This window comes from Papilio machaon, chromosome 19, assembly GCF_912999745.1.
Source record: "Papilio machaon chromosome 19, ilPapMach1.1, whole genome shotgun sequence".
NCBI classification, from domain to species: Eukaryota; Metazoa; Arthropoda; class Insecta; order Lepidoptera; family Papilionidae; genus Papilio; species Papilio machaon.
The window spans coordinates 6838455-6855122 of record NC_060004.1 but is presented as its reverse complement, the minus strand read 5'-3'; the positions used below and the strand labels follow the sequence as shown (position 1 = coordinate 6855122).

The window sequence follows — 16668 nt, the reverse complement described above, 5'->3', positions numbered from 1 at the left end:
TTTCTAAATGTAATACGGTTATTAAAAATTACAAGCCCAAGCGCAAAATAACTGGTAAAAAAAAAGTGTTTTTTTTTTAATTCTACACTTTTCACATTTGGTCTTATATATTTATTTACAATACATGTTGTTGGCCTTGTGATTAGAACAAAGTCCCACAAAACTATATAAAATAATTTGACAGCAGGATAAAAAAAATTAAATTTAAATAAAAGTAAAAGTTAAATAAACTTATTTACTCTTTGGTAGTCGGTACCTTTGCTGCACATGTCATTGTTTGACAGAAATTTATCATTTTCCAATTCCTATTTCAATTTCTTTTTTGTAATCCAATTCACTTTGTCGCAGGCAGAAGAGTTTATAGATTTAAAATTTATCTGCAGTATGCACTATTTAAAGTAAATACTTAATCACCTGTTCTAGCGGCTTTTGATTTCCGTAAGTAAAAATGTTGCATCATTACGCTTTTGTTTTTCTTAGTTGTCCGGCATTGTTAAAATTTCAATATTACGGCTTTTGCGAAATTATTGCGGCGATTCAAATTATTTCGCTGCCCTTTCTAAATCTATCGTGTATTAAATACGTAAATCCCGTCAGAATTTCATCGACGAATCGATTAACCTTTATTCCTATAAACTTCAGAACAAACAAGTGTAAAACGAACAATTAATAAATGTCTTAACAAAAAACACAGAAAAAAGAGTATCAATTTCCAGTACTGATTTACATGCCAAGTGATTAATGTTGCTTAACTCATATAGATACTCTGATTTACTTATACAGTGAGTGGTGTGTTACATTGCAGGAAAAATATATCAAGCAATATGTATTCAAGACTCAACCATCTTGGAATTGTGCAGAATCGGCTACTTCTGGCCAATAGAAAGTATAGTGGCAGTATACTAAAGAAAAAAGAATCATTAGTTTTGCAGCCTGGAAAAGTTAGTCATGGCTTCATTTGCTCTGAAGTTGAACATATTAAGGAATATAACATGACAGCATACTTTCTCACACATGAAAAGACTAAAACTGAATACCTACATTTGGAAAGAGATGACAGTAATAATGTATTTTCTGTGGGCTTTCGCACCACACCACTTGACTCTATGGGTACACCGCACATATTAGAGCACACCGTTCTTTGTGGTTCAGAGAAATATCCAGTAAGGGATCCCTTTTTTAAAATGCTAAACAGATCTCTAGCAACATTTATGAATGCCCTGACTGGCCCTGATTATACTTTCTATCCGTTTTCCTCGCAAAATGAAATTGATTATAGAAATCTCCAAAAAGTTTATCTTGATGCAGTTTTTAAGCCTAATTTAGCTAGACTTGACTTTTTACAAGAAGGTTGGAGATTGGAGCACACGGATTTACAAAACAAATCTTCCGATTTAGTATTCAAGGGGGTAGTTTACAATGAAATGAAGGGTGCCTTCTCAGAAACCAGCTCTTTATTTGGTCAGAAATTTATTAACCAAATATTACCATTGGGCACTTACGGTTTTGTGTCTGGAGGTGATCCCTTATGTATTCCGGAGTTAACTCATAGTCATTTGAAAAAGTTCCATGCTACTCACTATCATCCTAGTAATGCAAGAATTTATTCATATGGCAACTTTCCATTAGAAGCCAACCTTAAATTTCTAAACGAATCATATTTAAGTCAGTATGAGTACTTAGATCCTAAAAATACGATTGTACCACCACAAGAAAGGTGGAAAGAAGAAAAAAGGGTATCAATTTCTTGTAGAGTGGATCAATATGGTGGGCCAATAGATAAACAAAATCAGATAGCAATTGGTTACGTTATGTCAGATATTACCAATATATATGAGACATTTATGCTCACTGCACTCTCTGAACTGATGATAATTGGTCCAAATTCAGCATTCTATAAGAGTCTTATTGAGAAAAACATATCTGGTGGCTATAATTCTTTAACCGGTTATGACAATCATATCCGAGATACACTCTTTGCTGTAGGACTTAGAGATGTGGATCAAAAAGACTTTGCAACAATTGAAAAGATAGCATATGAAACTATACACAGAATATTCACAAAAGGTTTTGAACAGGATCACATTGAAAGTGTTTTACATGGATTTGAATTAGCTATTAAACATCAATCACCTAAATTTGGCCTTAACTTACTCTTCAACATAATGCCTTTATGGATTCATAATGGGCCAATTTTGAATGCCTTAAAAGTAAATAAGTTGCTTGAAAAACTTAAAGTGAACCTTAAAGACCATCATTACGTTAAAGCTGTGATAGAAAAATACTTTATATGTAACACACATAAACTTATCATGACTATGCAACCTGATCCCAAATTTGATGACTTATTTAATTCTGCAGAACAGGCATTATTAAAGAAAAAAGTTAATGAATTATCTGAAGAAGATAGAAAACAAGTTTATGAAGATGGATTGGAACTTTCAAAAGCACAAAAAAAGCAACAAAACCTAGATGTTTTGCCATGTTTAAAAATAGAGGAGATAACGCTTACCAAAACAGCCCCTCCCCTGAAGCACACAGTGTCTGGATCTATTCCTCTACAGCTCTGTGAGGCAAATACAAATGGAGTTATATATTTCAAAGGAGTTCTAGGGACAGAGAGTTTAAATGAAGAGCAACAGCGGTTGTTGCCATTCTTTACATATGTTATTGACAAGTTTGATACAGTATCTTACAATTTTCGAGATTTTGACAAATATGTTAGCAAGAGTACATCTGGACTGAGTTTCATAACTCATGTAACGGAACACATAGATCAGCATGGACAGTATGAACAAGGTTTGCTGATTGGGAGCCACTGCCTCGATGAAAACATACCTAAAATGCTTAATATTTGGTCTGAAGTGTTCAGTACACCAAATTTTGAGAATGAGGAGAGAATGAAAATGCTTCTAAACAACTATTGTTCATCTTTAACAAGTGGCATCATAGACAATGGTCATACATATGCTATGCAATCTGCTCGCTCCTTAATTTCATCTGTTGATGAATGCAAAGAGAATTTGTTAGGAATACAACATGTGATAAACATGCAGAGCATACAAAAACAATACACAATCAATGACATACAAAAGATTGTTGATAGTGTTTCAAAACAAACCTTAAATGGATATAACCTAAGAGGAGCTTTCCATTTTTCTAATACAAATGCTGATATATTAGAATGTGTCGATGAGTTCTGTAAAAGTCTGACTCACAATGAGGAAAATAAAGATATTAACCGCATTAACTGGGTTGATTCGAAACAAATGCCAAAACAAAACCGAGGTATTCATGTATCTATGAATATACCGATCAATTATTGTGCAAAAGCTGTTCAAACAGTGCCCTATACTGACCCAGATTATCCGAAACTCCGTGTATTGTCCAGGTTCTTGACATCTAAATACCTTCACCCCATTGTCAGGGAACAAAATGGAGCATACGGGGGAGGTGCAGCTTTAACTCTAGATGGTGTTTTTAATTTCTATTCATACAGAGACCCCAATTCACGTAAAACATTAGATGTGTTTGATGAGACTACAACATGGATGAAAAATAACACAAGTCTTTTGGATGAACAAAACCTTTTCGAAGCTAAACTTTCAATATTGCAGCAGATGGATCAACCTGTAGCCGAGTACATGAAAGGCATTGACTTGTTTCTGTATGGTTTATCATTTGATATTTGGCAAACCCAACGAGACAGAGTGCTTGCAGTCACAAAAGAAGATCTGATAGAAGTGTGCCATAAATATTTAGCACCTGAAAAATGGGCAGGAAAATGTGTTATTGGCGAAGGTGCATCACAAGAAATACAGAAGGATGGTGAATTTTGGAAGAAGATAAGTGGACCTCAGCAGTAGACTTTTATTTCTGCAAGTTTATGGCACTTAGAATGCAGTACTTAGAATTGTATATTGTTTATTCTGTAGTTGTTAGTTGAGAAAGGTCAACAATTTAAAATACTAATTTTATAATTTATTATCTTAAAATAGTTATTATTATTTGAAAAAAAAAAACATGAGATTTTTGCATTTGTTGAAAAAAAAAATGATTTTCTCAAAGTCTAATTAGAAATTAATAGATATTTCAAATATAAATATGTGAATTCCAGTTTACTTTAACAATTTGCTTTAGTTTTGGCATTTCATAGAGTGTTACTATACTCGTTATATTAATTAAATAGTTTATGTTTTGGTGTATTTTGTTATCATTAATATTTGTTCAATAAAAAATGTTAAGACTGTTTAAAAATAAAGTTAAATGTAATAATTAGTTGTTTTTATTTGTAAATTTGCTTCACCATGTTAATAATTTTAGTTATTCTAAATTAAAATCAAACACTGCTATATAACTGCATATACATTATATTAATATTGTGATACTTTTAAAGTTCTTACTTTAATATTTTTTTTTTTATATATATATCAAAATGTAGCAAACGGCCACCTTACGCCGAAATAGCGAGGCGACCGTTGCCCATAGACATCCGCAAATGCAGATGCGTTGCCTACTTTTAAAGTAATTAAAGCCTACCTACCAGGAATTACTTAATTACGTTTTGAAATTATTTAATTTCTTCAAACCATGGCTACCTATGGTTCTCGACAATAGTACAATAGCGGAACTCGAACCCACGACCATATGGTAGAATGGTTATTCCCCTAACTCTTTAACCATTAGGACTATTGATATTTCATTAGCCGACATTCGTTGTTTAAAGAAACATTCAGTAATCAACCGTTTGTGAAATCCGTTAATCTTTTAGGTTAACAAAAGTAGTTTTTTTTTTAATTTCGAATTTGTGCAGGTAACCTCCAAATTGCACGTGTAGTTGACAGAAACGTGACGTTGAACCAATCAATGAACGTATGACTTTTAGTCCCAATATGCTTATAATATAACGGTATTAAATCCGTTGAAGCGACAGATTTTGTATTAATAATAATTATATACTATATTATTTACACATTTTCATTACAGATTTTGTCGTGACAAATGTCTCTGCCGGTACATTTTGACAGTTACGAAGGCTACTTCGATGCCTGCACTCAATTCTTCGAAGAATATGAAAACTTGTATAATTTTGCTAATACTGACGTTCTTGTTAAGGGCATTATAGACGGCATATGCATCGATAATTTTAAAGACGTTGATGTATTTGAACCTGATTTTGACCTTCGAAGTGAAACAGAAGATATTGAAGTATTTAATGATTTTTTTAATAAATTGGATAAGCTTCAAGTTGAATATAATAATGTAGAATTGAATACGGAATATAAGATTAATGCACCTTTGGGACCGAAGAAGAAACATGAAATTATTTGCTTAGCGAAGGAAATAGGTAGACTTTGCGATAATATCGGATGCGATACCGTCGTCGATTTTGGATCAGGATTGGTAATATAATATAAATTTATTATAGATTAGCTATCGCCCGCGACTCCGTCCGAGTGGAATTAAAAATACTTAATAAGTAGCCTATGTGTTCTTCCAGGGTATATTCTACAGCTGTGCCAAATTTCATCAAGATTCGTTGAGCCGTTCCAGAGATACCTTCAAACATCCATCCATCCAAACATTCGCATTTATATTAGTAAGATTTATTTATAAACGTACACACATTCACCTTTTATATCGTTCGAAAAGCATTTCGTTTAGAAACAGGTGTAATAGTTCCTAAGTATATAATAAATATTTTAACTTCTAGCTTTTTGACAATTATAGTAGGGCAATCTTTTTGCAACCGCTCGGCTCAGAATTTCAAGTATTCGTGCTTAAAACGCTATATTTTTCATTCCTTTTTTTTATATCGTAAGGTGGCCACATGCAACCTGAATTCACCAAAAATAGCGAAGCGGTTGCTGTCTATGAACATCTTCAATTGTAGATGCGTTGTCTACCTTTAATCAAAGAAGGAGAAGCACAGAAAAAAAATATTTTTCCTTTCCAATGCGTTCTCTCCTCCGCTAAATCCACTTCCCATCATTTCTTCAATAGAAAAGGGTGGGAAGGAAACGTGGACTAAAATTAGGCCTCAGGCACGCACACCTCAGACGAAATACGGAATTGCTTCCACTTCACGCCTTTCTTCTGTGTACCCAACAAATATTGTTGTTGGAGGTTCTACCACTGTAAAAAATATAAATGTTGAAAATGTGCAATTTATATAACGTATTATGGTGTTTTATAAAGTTAATGATATTTTTTCAGGGATATCTGGATCAAGTCATATTTGACATGACTCATTACAATGTATTAGGCTTGGAGTGCAATGAAAGTCATTATGTTGGTGCGAAGAAACGGCAAAATAAATACCATATTGATTCTACCAGTTGCGTCAAGTTTATCAAACACAGGATTACCGAGCATTCTCATATAAACCTGAAGGATTTTTTGAGCGATAAATTTCAAAATTGCAACAGTTTTTGTATAACTGGTCTCCATGCATGTGCAGATTTAACAGTTGACGCAATGAACATATTTTTAAAAATGGAGAATGCTCGAGCTATGATCTTAATGCCGTGCTGTTATCATAAAATGCGAATTGAAAATTTGTCAGATGGCAAATTCTCTAATTTTCCTCTAAGTAACTGTCTAAAGGAAGTTTATTTCAAAAAAAGAGGGTTTGAGTACATGAAAATACCGTTTTTAAGGTTAGCGGCACAACCGCAACTTACTAGTCAAAGTGACATAAGAAATTTAGTTTTCAATTTACTCGCCAGAGCCGTATTACAAATATATGCATGCAAATGTAAGTACGTAAACAGATTTAATAACTAAATAGGCTCAACAGACTGACAAGCACGAACGACGTTGCTTCGCCTCGATTGTTATAAGCGAGATCATCTAAAGATTTTTCATAAAAAATCACAACCTGAAGGCAGCGACATGTACTGGAGCAAATTATGTTTTTATGTTAAAACATCAGCCTATAATTTGTGTGAGACGTCACTATATTCAGATAATCTAGTTTAATTTTATTTAGTACTAGCTTTTTCCCGCGACTCCGTCCGCGCTGAATAAAAAATAGAAAACGGGGTAAAAATTAGCCTATGTCCTTTTCCTGGTTCTAAGCTATCTGCCCACCAATTTTCAGTCAAATCGATTCAGCCGTTCTTGAGTTATAAATAGTGTAAAGGTGGGTACAGACTGGTGAAACGTAACATGCAATGTGTCATGCAATGAAAGAATTCACCGTACACATTGCTGCAATGTATCATGAAAGGTAACTTTGTAACAATTTCTCATAGTTTGGACGTCTTGTGCGCGCGAAATGTGCATTTCACGCGCACGCTACGAGCATTACAAGCCGCGCGCGGAGTGATCCATTTTTTGTCGGTTTTTCGAACGAACACAAAGGGGCGCGCAGTGTGCGCGGAGCAGCCAAGTGGACGGTCGTTTTGAAATCAACACGTGCACGCAACGAACATGGAGGACGACACTGCATGGAGTGAGGAAAAGGCATGTTCGCGGCAGAATGGCGGAAACAAACGAACGCGGGAGGTTCGTAGTGAATGCGCGTTGAGAGCGCGCTATGCGTCCACGCTTGCAGCGAACAGGCAATGAAAGGCAGAATTATACATTTCATGTTACGTTTCACCAGTCTGTACCCACCTTAACTAACACGACTTTCTTTTATATATATATATATAGATTAAGCAGCCCACATACTTTTTTTTATTTAGATTTGTCTCAAATAAAGTTTTTTTTTCAGATAACTATAAAATAAAAAGAAAAAAACGTAAAGCTGTGAGAGTCAAGACGATACTCAACAATTTTGAAAGTTATGCACAAGATGCTTGCACTGAAGGATTTTTATTTATGCAAGAAAATTTAGAAATAGATCATTTCAATGAATCCATTTTTTATAATAAACCGTTTGATGCGAAAGTTGCAGTCGAGGAATTAAATTCAATTTGGCATGATTTATCACCAGTGACATTTAAAAAGGCCGCCATATTTATATTACTACAAAATCAATTACAACCTATTATCGAAAACTTTATTTTACTTGACAGAATTGTGTACTTAAAGGAGAATGGCTTATTGAATACAACTTGTAGAAAAATTGTAAATGCCAATATATCACCTAGGTGTTTGGCTTTATATGCTCACAAATAAACATGAAAAAAAACTAAGATACAGTTGTATTATTTAATAAGGAAACATTGAAATAAAAACATTGTCATATTGTATAAATCATATTTTGTTTGAATGTTTCAACCACTGATTTATAATCCATAGATAGATGGAATATTCCACATAAATCCGACGTTTATAGTGTGTCGCCTGCGACTTCATTCGCGCGGAATTAAAAAAAAAAACTATAAGTAACCTTTACCGTCAAATTTAATCAAAATCCCTTCTGTAGTTATGGATATACCTTCAAACACCCATCCATCCATCTAAACATTAGCATTTATTCTATTAATAAAATATAATGAGCCAATTTTTTAGGCCATTCCTACCAGATTAACTTTCCTTTCCTTTCCTAAAGGAGGGAAGGGAAAGATTACGAAATTTTGTCCTCTGGCACAACCACTCAGCAGATGAAGTGCAAAATTCCTAAACTAATAGTATGTGATAACTTTCTGTTTGACCCTAAATAATTTGTGCCTTAAATAATTAATTGTTGATTTGTCTTAATGAAAACTTTAGCTTACACTATTCTTTAACATAATAGATTTTTGATCTACATGGCAGTACAATTGCATACAGAGTTTAGCTTGTATGTTACAATATTCTTTTCTCTTGCTCTCCAATTTAACATCTGACTCTTTCATTCAAGTGTTTCATTAGTTAAATCTTTTGTAATTTTACTAGTTAATTGATTGTTAGGTGTACCATTAGCAGGTAATTTCTTTTTCGCCATATTTATTTTGTGCATTCGTTTCATGTGTACATTGTAATTAGGCCAATTTGTAAACTTCCGAACACATATATCACATGAATATGGTTTTTCTCCAGTGTGCTGTCGTAGGTGAAGATGAAGTACACTCCTAAATCGAAATTTTTTGTCGCAATAAGTGCATTCATGTGGCCGGGAGTCAGTGTGAATAATACTGTGTGTAGTCAGTTGATTTTTCAGACGGAATTCTCGCCCACACTCATCACATTTGAATGGTTTCTCAGCACTGTGGATACTTTCATGCTGCTTCAAAATCCTTAAAGTTTTGAATTTCATCTGACACACTTTACATTGATGTATACGTTCATCATGTATTGATGTATGTTCTACTAAATCACGTTTCCTTAAGAAACCCTTGCCACATTTCTCACAAATGTGCTCTCGTTTTCTGTCAGTGTGAGTTAATAAATGAGCATGGAGAGTTCCCTTTGTTTTATATGATTTTTTACAAGTAATGCAGTATAAATTATTTGTATTAGACTTTATTCTTAATGGAATATATTTCCTACGCTTATTTTTATAAAATGCCTGGCTATGATTACTTAGTTCTTCTTGATTTAGAAAATCAACATCACATCCCAGGCAAACAAAGGGTGATTTCGTAGCATGGGCAGTTTTCATGTGCATATGTACATGACATGCAAACATAAATTTCTTATTACATTTATGACACACCACTTTAAGATATTTCTTATGACTTTTGACATGGATTATGAATTGTTTCAAGTTCATCTTCCATATTTTACAGTCATAGCATTTGTAGGCATTACAACATTGATGATATTGCATTGAATGTGTTTGAAGTTCTTCAAGGGTAGAAAACTGTGTTTCACAGTATGCACAGGTCCATATGTAATCATTCCAAGTTAACTGTTTTGAAGACATGTCTGAATTTTTTTCCAATGTATCGCTAAGAGATCTTTCACTAGAAGTATCGCGCTTCTTACCTAGTGAATCACAACTTGCTTCAGAGTCTGAAGATTGGGTATCTTCTGGCTTAATGTATACACTGTACTTGGATTCACTATCTCTCACATCACTCTCTTGCGTTTCTGTGGAACTATCATCTTTTTTTAATTTGTTTTCATATAATTCTTTCAGCATGATCAAGGCCTTGTCCACTTCCGAAACGAATTCAAAAGCTTTGTCCAATTTTTCCATACAAGAAATGCATATCATTCTTGGTAATTTTTTATCGTCAAGAGCATCGTATGAAATATTCAAACGGGACAATTTAATTGCAGTTTTTTGTAACATTCCATCGGTGTGCAAATTTATTAACTTACTGAAACATTTTATTTGAGCGCATAAAAGACAATAAGTTATGCCCTCTTTTTCCATGATATAATAGAAAGGTGCTTTTTCACGTTTGCGCTTGTATGAAATATATTTAATTTTACAATAATAATTATAAACTATAAACTTCGTCTTGTTAAAATTATTAATACAGTCTGAGAAGGATCTTCATTATGGATAGTTTATTGACAATTGACATTGACAGATGAGCACAGCACAGAGCACCTATGCTTACTCAACATAAGACGTACGAGTTTGGAGTTACCAGGATGCAAAAATTTCCTAACTTCTTTCGAAATTCCTCTATGTTGAATACAAAAAACAATAAATGAATAAGTTCACTTAGTATTGCTTGCTAGGTGAGTTTCTAAACAAATTTTATAATTTAAGCTGTACCAGCTTTATGATCATTCCACAGTAGTAGACGCCAGCAACATCTTTTACACGAATGTAATACAAGGACCACACAGAAGATAGGCGTAAAGTGGAAGTAATTCCGCGTTTCGTCCGATTAATGTTCGTACCGGAGGCCTTATTTTCGACCTCTTTCTCTTCCCACCCTTTTGTTATAGAAGATGGGATAGGAAAGTGGATTTGACGAAGTAGTAGACGCTTGGCAAGGGGATTTATTCTTTATGTGCGTCCCCTCTTCTGTTGTTTATAGGTATGTAACTCATCTGTAATTGCATATGTCTATGGGCAGCGGTAGTTTCGCTGTTTTGGCGAATTTAGGTGGCCACTTGTCACTTTATAATATACAAAAATTAAGAAAACAAAAGGTTAACTTTATATATATTTGTACTTTTGATAACATAAGTATAGAAGTTTTAACAATAAAATTATTCAATTGGTAATAAACTATTGTTACCAACAAATATTTAGTTACAGAAGCGATGCTTTTTAAAATAATGATACTCTTTGCTTCCATTTGTTTACTGTGTGTACTTTATTTATGGGCTTTTTACAGATAACTTCTTTTTGGCCATATTCATTTTGTGCATTCTTTTCATGTGTACATTGTAATTAGGCCAATTTGTAAACTTCCGAACACATATATCACATGAATATGGTTTTTCTCCAGTGTGCTGTCGTAGATGGACATAAAGTGTCCCCCTCAGTCGAAATTTTTTATCACAATAAGTGCATTCATGAGGTCGGGTGTCATTGTGAATATTACTGTGTGAAGCCAAATGATTTTTCAGACGGAATTCTCGCCCACATTCATCACATTTAAATGGTTTTTCTTCACTATGGATAGCTACATGCTGCTTCAAGGTATATAAAGATTTGAATTTCATTGGACATAACTTGCATTGATGTCTGCGTTCATCCTCGTGTACTATGGTGTGTTCTGCTAGATCACGTTTCCTGAAGAATCCCTTCCCACATTTCTCACAAATGTGCTCTCTTTTTCTGTCAGTGTGAGTTAATAAATGAGCATGTAGTGATACTTTTGATTTATAAGATTTTTTACAAGTAATACAAAATAAGTCATTTGTATTAGACTTTATTCTTAATGGAATATTATTTTTCCTTTGCTTATTTTTATAGAATGCCTGTCTATGCTTACTTAGTTCTTCCTGATTTTGAAAATCAATGTCACATCCCAGGCAAAGAAACGGTGATTTTGTTACATGTGCAGTTTTTAAGTGTATATGTACATGACGTTCAAACATAAATTTCTTATTACATTTATGACACACCACTTTAAGATATTTCTTATGACTTTTCACATGGATTATGAATTCTTTCAAGTTCATCCTCCATATTTTACAGTCATAGCATTTGTAGGCATTACAACATTGATGATATTGCATTGAATGTGTTTGAAGTTCTTCAAGTGTAGAAAACTGTGTTTCACAGTATGCACAGGTCCATATGTAATCATTCCAAGTTAACTGTTTTGAAAAATTGTCGGATTTTTTTTCCACTACATCGCTGAGAGACCTTTCACTAGAAGTATCGCGTTTCTTACCTAGTGAATCACAACTTGCTTCAGAGTCTGAAGATTGGGTATCTTCTGGCTTAATGTGTACACTGTACTCGGATATGCTATCTAGTTCATCAATCACTTGATTTTCTATGGAGTTATCTTCCGTTTTTATTTTGTTTACATATAATTCTTTCAATATAGCCAATGCATTGTCTACTTCCGAAACGAATTCGAAAGCTTTGTCCAATTTTTCCATACAAGAAATGCATATCATTCTTGGTAATTTTTCGCCGTCAAGATCATCGTATGAAATATTCAAACGGGACAATTTAATTGCAGTTTTGTGTAATATTCCACTGGTGTGCAAATTTATTAACTTACTGAAACATTTTATTTGAGCGCATAAAAGACAATAAGTTACTCCCTCCTCTTCCATGGTATATAGAAAGATATTTTTGTCACGATTGTGGTTGTATAAAGTACACTTAATTATACAATAATATAAGTTAAAAACTTAAACCTCGTATTTTGCTAAAATTATTATGTACGACAAGTGACAAGCATGAAGGATCATAGATAATTAGGGATGGGCGTTTATACAACGAACTAGTTGAATCAATCGTTGATCACTTTTCAAGGTTCCAACCATTGACAGTTTCATTAACTAGTTGAATTCAACGTAAGTCACTTTTTCTTTTTTTCTCCACCAGTCTTCGGGTCTTTGTTTATTGAATATATGATTAACTGCATTGCACAGTGCCTTTGCTTTAAATTATTGCCTCCATCATTACAGAATAAAAAAAAGTTTCGATTGAAATCGACAGTTAAGGATTTTTTCTTTCCTCGGCTAGGCCTAGAGGTTGCCACGAGTGCGCTAGTCGAATAACTAGTTATTTACCGTTTATTCACTTTTAAAGTGTCAACTGTTGATCGTCTTGAAAAAAATATAGTGCTCTCACTTTTTACGGTTTTGAAGCTAAGAGCTAAAATTTAGTTGGAATGTTCATAACATTATATCGAGTTATTCATTTCATTAGTCTTTGCCTTTTTCGTGTTTTGAATTGCAGTTAGGGGGCGTCGTAATACTTGCCCAGGGCGTCGGTAACGAAGTAACGATAAAACCGGCACTGTTTGTAAGGATGGGCATATTTCAGTAAAAAAAAGGCTTATGTAAACTATGCTGCTTAATTGTAATACGATCAACAAATTAAACCAAATTTATAATAAAAATCATATTTATTTTAAAATCAGCCTGTAGACATATCACAATGACGAATTGCAATGGTTTTTGTGTTCGAATTAAAAACTATCAATTAGGTTACAATTGCGAGAAATAGTCAATTTATTTTTGTTTCAGAAATCATTTTAGTTATAATTATAATGAATAATTTTAAAATAACGTCTACGTAATTAATGCCGCAAAATGAGAAATCATTTAACGAAAGTATCGAAGTTCCAGTAGGGTCTACTTGGTGGTGGATTCTGATTCGATAACTTGGAGCATAAAACCTTTTATACACTTGTTATAAATTTAGAGTTGTTACATTTTTTATCTTTATTATATTAAAAGGTGGCAAATGAGCAAGCGGCCACCTGAATTTGCCGAAGTGGCGATGCAACCGTTATCCATAGACATCCGAAATTTTGACAGGCAAACCTTTACTAAACGGAGGAGTAGACGCACAGAAACAGAATATTTTCCCTTCCTATAGGTCCCCTCCGCCAACAAACACATTTCCCCTTTCCTTATGAGGGTGGGAAGGAAAAGATGACTAAAAATAGGTCTCCGGCACCACACTCATCAGACGAAACACGGAATTACTTCCACTTCATGCCTGTTTTCTGTGTGGTTGTGGTATTTCACCGGGCGTGCCGCCCTATTCGTGCAAGAGATGTTGATGGGGTCTACCACTGTTATATACATTCAAGTTTTACAAGGGCATGAAAATTTTGTATAGACTTCATCTTAGCGAGATTTCTATGGTGCCCTCTTTTTGTCTTTGGGGATTAGTAGTTATGTGAGACTGTGTAATTCGCAGACCTATGGCGCCCCTTTCTATACAGGCGCAGTTGGATGCCGCCTACCCTAGGTGGACCCCAACTGCGCCCTACTTTAGCGCCAGAACTGTGTGTAAGATAGAATTTGAACATAATTAATTGGAATACTAAAATTATATTTAACTAACCATTAGTCATAGTCCAGCAGAAATTATTTTGTTTCAGATTTGTCATTTTGAGCATCATTCAAATCATTGTTATGTAGTTTTTTTTTGGATGACGATATCCTCTTTGATCTTCCTTTAAAATTGCGATTTGTTGATTCCTGACTTTCATTACTATCATATTTTATTATATTACCGGTTGATGGATTAATTGGATACACACCTTCTGGTGTCCTTTTTCTCTTGGCCATATTCAAATCATGACGCCTTTTCATATGTTTGTTATAATTAGACCAATTTGTAAAATCCCTAGCACAGATTTCACAAGTATATGGTTGGAATCCGGTATGTTGCCTTATATGTTGGTTTCGAAGAGTTTTAAACCTAAACTTTTTGTCACAATACATACAGTCATATGGTAGAGAGTTAGTGTGTATTATAACATGTGATTTGAGATAACTTTTTAAACGGAACCCTTTCCCACACTGATCACATTTATGAGGCTTCTCACCACTATGAGAAGCTGTGTGCTTTCTTAATTGCATAATTGTTTTGAAACTACTCTTGCATATATTACATTCGTGTGATCGTTGGTCTTTATGTATCATTGAATGGCATTTTAATTGATTTTTCTTGTAAAAACCTTTACCACACAAATCACATATATGTTCCTTTTTTCTATCAGTATGTATAAATAAATGACTGTTAAGTAATTGTTTGTTGCTGAATGACTTTTTACAAATGTTACAGGACAAGCCATTGGGAGAGACCAACTCAACAGGTAGGTTTATAAACCGTTTTCCTCTATAGAATGTATCCGTATGCACTTGTAGTTCTTCTGAATTTTCAAAATCAGCATTGCAACCAGGACATACATATTTCGATTTAGGGCCATGTGCTTTCCTTGTGTGACTATTTAGTGCACGAGTACATGAGAATTTGCAATTACACTTGTAGCACATAAATTTAAGATTTTTATGATGCCTTTGTACATGTACAATCAATGCATTTAAATGCAATTTTCTTATGTTACACGGATGACATATCAATGCATTACATATTTGATGGTATTGCATTGAATGTTGTTTAAGTTCTTCATTAGTAGAAAACTGTGTTTCACAGATGGAACAAGTCCATTGGTAATCATTCCAAGTTAATATTGTGTCTGTGCTACTACTATTCTTGTTAATTTTGCTATTGCAAACACTTTTAGTACTTGAGTTTTCTTCTGAAATAACAGAACTTTCGTTGGATGATTGAGAGTAAATTTCGAAGTCTAGACCGGCACCACATTCTGATTTTTCTTCCAATGATTCCAGATGTTCCGAAATGTCACTCTGTTGATGATCCAAAATATTATTTGGTTTATGTTCAAAAAAAACATTCTGTTGACATTCTAAATTATCTACCTGTTCCGGAATGTGACTTTGATGATCATCAGATGATTCATGCTTCATATCTATTAAAATATCTGTCTGCTGATGTTTAAAAATATCACAATTTTCATTTTTCAAAATTTCACCTTGTTCATCTTCCGTAATATCAGCATTTTGCTCTTTTAAAGAGTTATTTTTGTTTTTATAAAGATCACTTAAAATATTCTGGGCTTTCTCAACTTTTGCTACAAATTCAAAGGCTTTATCAACATTATAGTTACATGATTCGCAAACATTCTTTGGAAATGTTTCATCATAATCATACAAAATATTTAAACGTGATAATTTTGCCATCGTTTTGTGAAACACCTCTTCGTCTTCTTGCAATGGAATTAATTTGTTGAAGCATTCTAACTGGGCGCATAACATACAGTGGTAGTAGGTTTCTGTATTCTCATCCATTTCGATTATTTTATTTGCATGATAGATATTCAAAACTTTGCCGTAATATATATAATTCCAAATTTAATTTATAGGTACTCGATTCTTACAAGGATAACTTCAATCTCCTACTTTGTTTTATTTTATACAGTTCGACAAGATTCTTGTGAAGTTTCAAATAATAATGTCACCTTGACAGACAGTGACAGTATCCTTTTGTACAAAAACAAAAATGAGGATACCACAAGGACCACAAACCACAAGGGAGATCCATAAACAAGAATTTAATTTCTTGTTTATGGATCTCCCTTAGCGGATTGGGCATTGTCGAATATTTGTTTTTGATCTAGTTGGGGTGCGACTTAAAATGATACTTACTCTGCTATCTATATATTGAAGAATGCTCGTGAGCATACAAGTGTTCTAAATATATTAAACTTTTGAATTACCTGAAATCGTTGATTTACCTAAAATAGGACTGAAGAATAATTTATATATTGTTAGTAATTTATTAGACAAAAACCTTATCTACCAAGACCGACAAAA

At 33.6% G+C, this 16668-nt stretch overlaps 5 protein-coding genes across 5 annotated transcripts; 2 read left to right on the top strand and 3 right to left on the bottom strand.

The window, feature by feature from the left end:
- Positions 1 to 255: 255 nt before the first annotated feature.
- LOC106715605 (presequence protease, mitochondrial) lies at positions 256 to 3992 on the top strand. The gene is made up of 2 exons (XM_014508927.2): positions 256 to 438; positions 806 to 3992. The coding sequence occupies exon 2, from the start codon at positions 825 to 827 to the stop codon at positions 3864 to 3866; it is 3042 nt and encodes a 1013-aa protein (XP_014364413.2). The 5' UTR covers positions 256 to 438; positions 806 to 824; the 3' UTR covers positions 3867 to 3992.
- Positions 3993 to 4992: 1000 nt separating this feature from the next.
- LOC123722078 (probable methyltransferase-like protein 25) lies at positions 4993 to 8297 on the top strand. The gene is made up of 3 exons (XM_045682520.1): positions 4993 to 5403; positions 6217 to 6757; positions 7721 to 8297. Exons 1-3 carry the CDS (start codon positions 5002 to 5004, stop codon positions 8125 to 8127), a joined length of 1350 nt encoding a protein of 449 aa, XP_045538476.1. The 5' UTR covers positions 4993 to 5001; the 3' UTR covers positions 8128 to 8297.
- Positions 8298 to 8574: 277 nt separating this feature from the next.
- LOC106715606 (zinc finger protein 664) lies at positions 8575 to 10382 on the bottom strand. The gene has a single exon (XM_014508928.2). The coding sequence runs from the start codon at positions 10253 to 10255 to the stop codon at positions 8786 to 8788; it is 1470 nt and encodes a 489-aa protein (XP_014364414.2). The 5' UTR covers positions 10256 to 10382; the 3' UTR covers positions 8575 to 8785.
- A 753-nt stretch (positions 10383 to 11135) lies between these two features.
- Positions 11136 to 12908, bottom strand: LOC106715607 (zinc finger protein 664). The gene has a single exon (XM_014508930.2). The coding sequence runs from the start codon at positions 12577 to 12579 to the stop codon at positions 11161 to 11163; it is 1419 nt and encodes a 472-aa protein (XP_014364416.2). The 5' UTR covers positions 12580 to 12908; the 3' UTR covers positions 11136 to 11160.
- Positions 12909 to 13427: 519 nt separating this feature from the next.
- Positions 13428 to 16302, bottom strand: LOC106715608 (zinc finger protein 883). The gene has a single exon (XM_014508931.2). It carries the CDS (start codon positions 16141 to 16143, stop codon positions 14353 to 14355), a length of 1791 nt encoding a protein of 596 aa, XP_014364417.2. The 5' UTR covers positions 16144 to 16302; the 3' UTR covers positions 13428 to 14352.
- Positions 16303 to 16668: the final 366 nt, after the last annotated feature.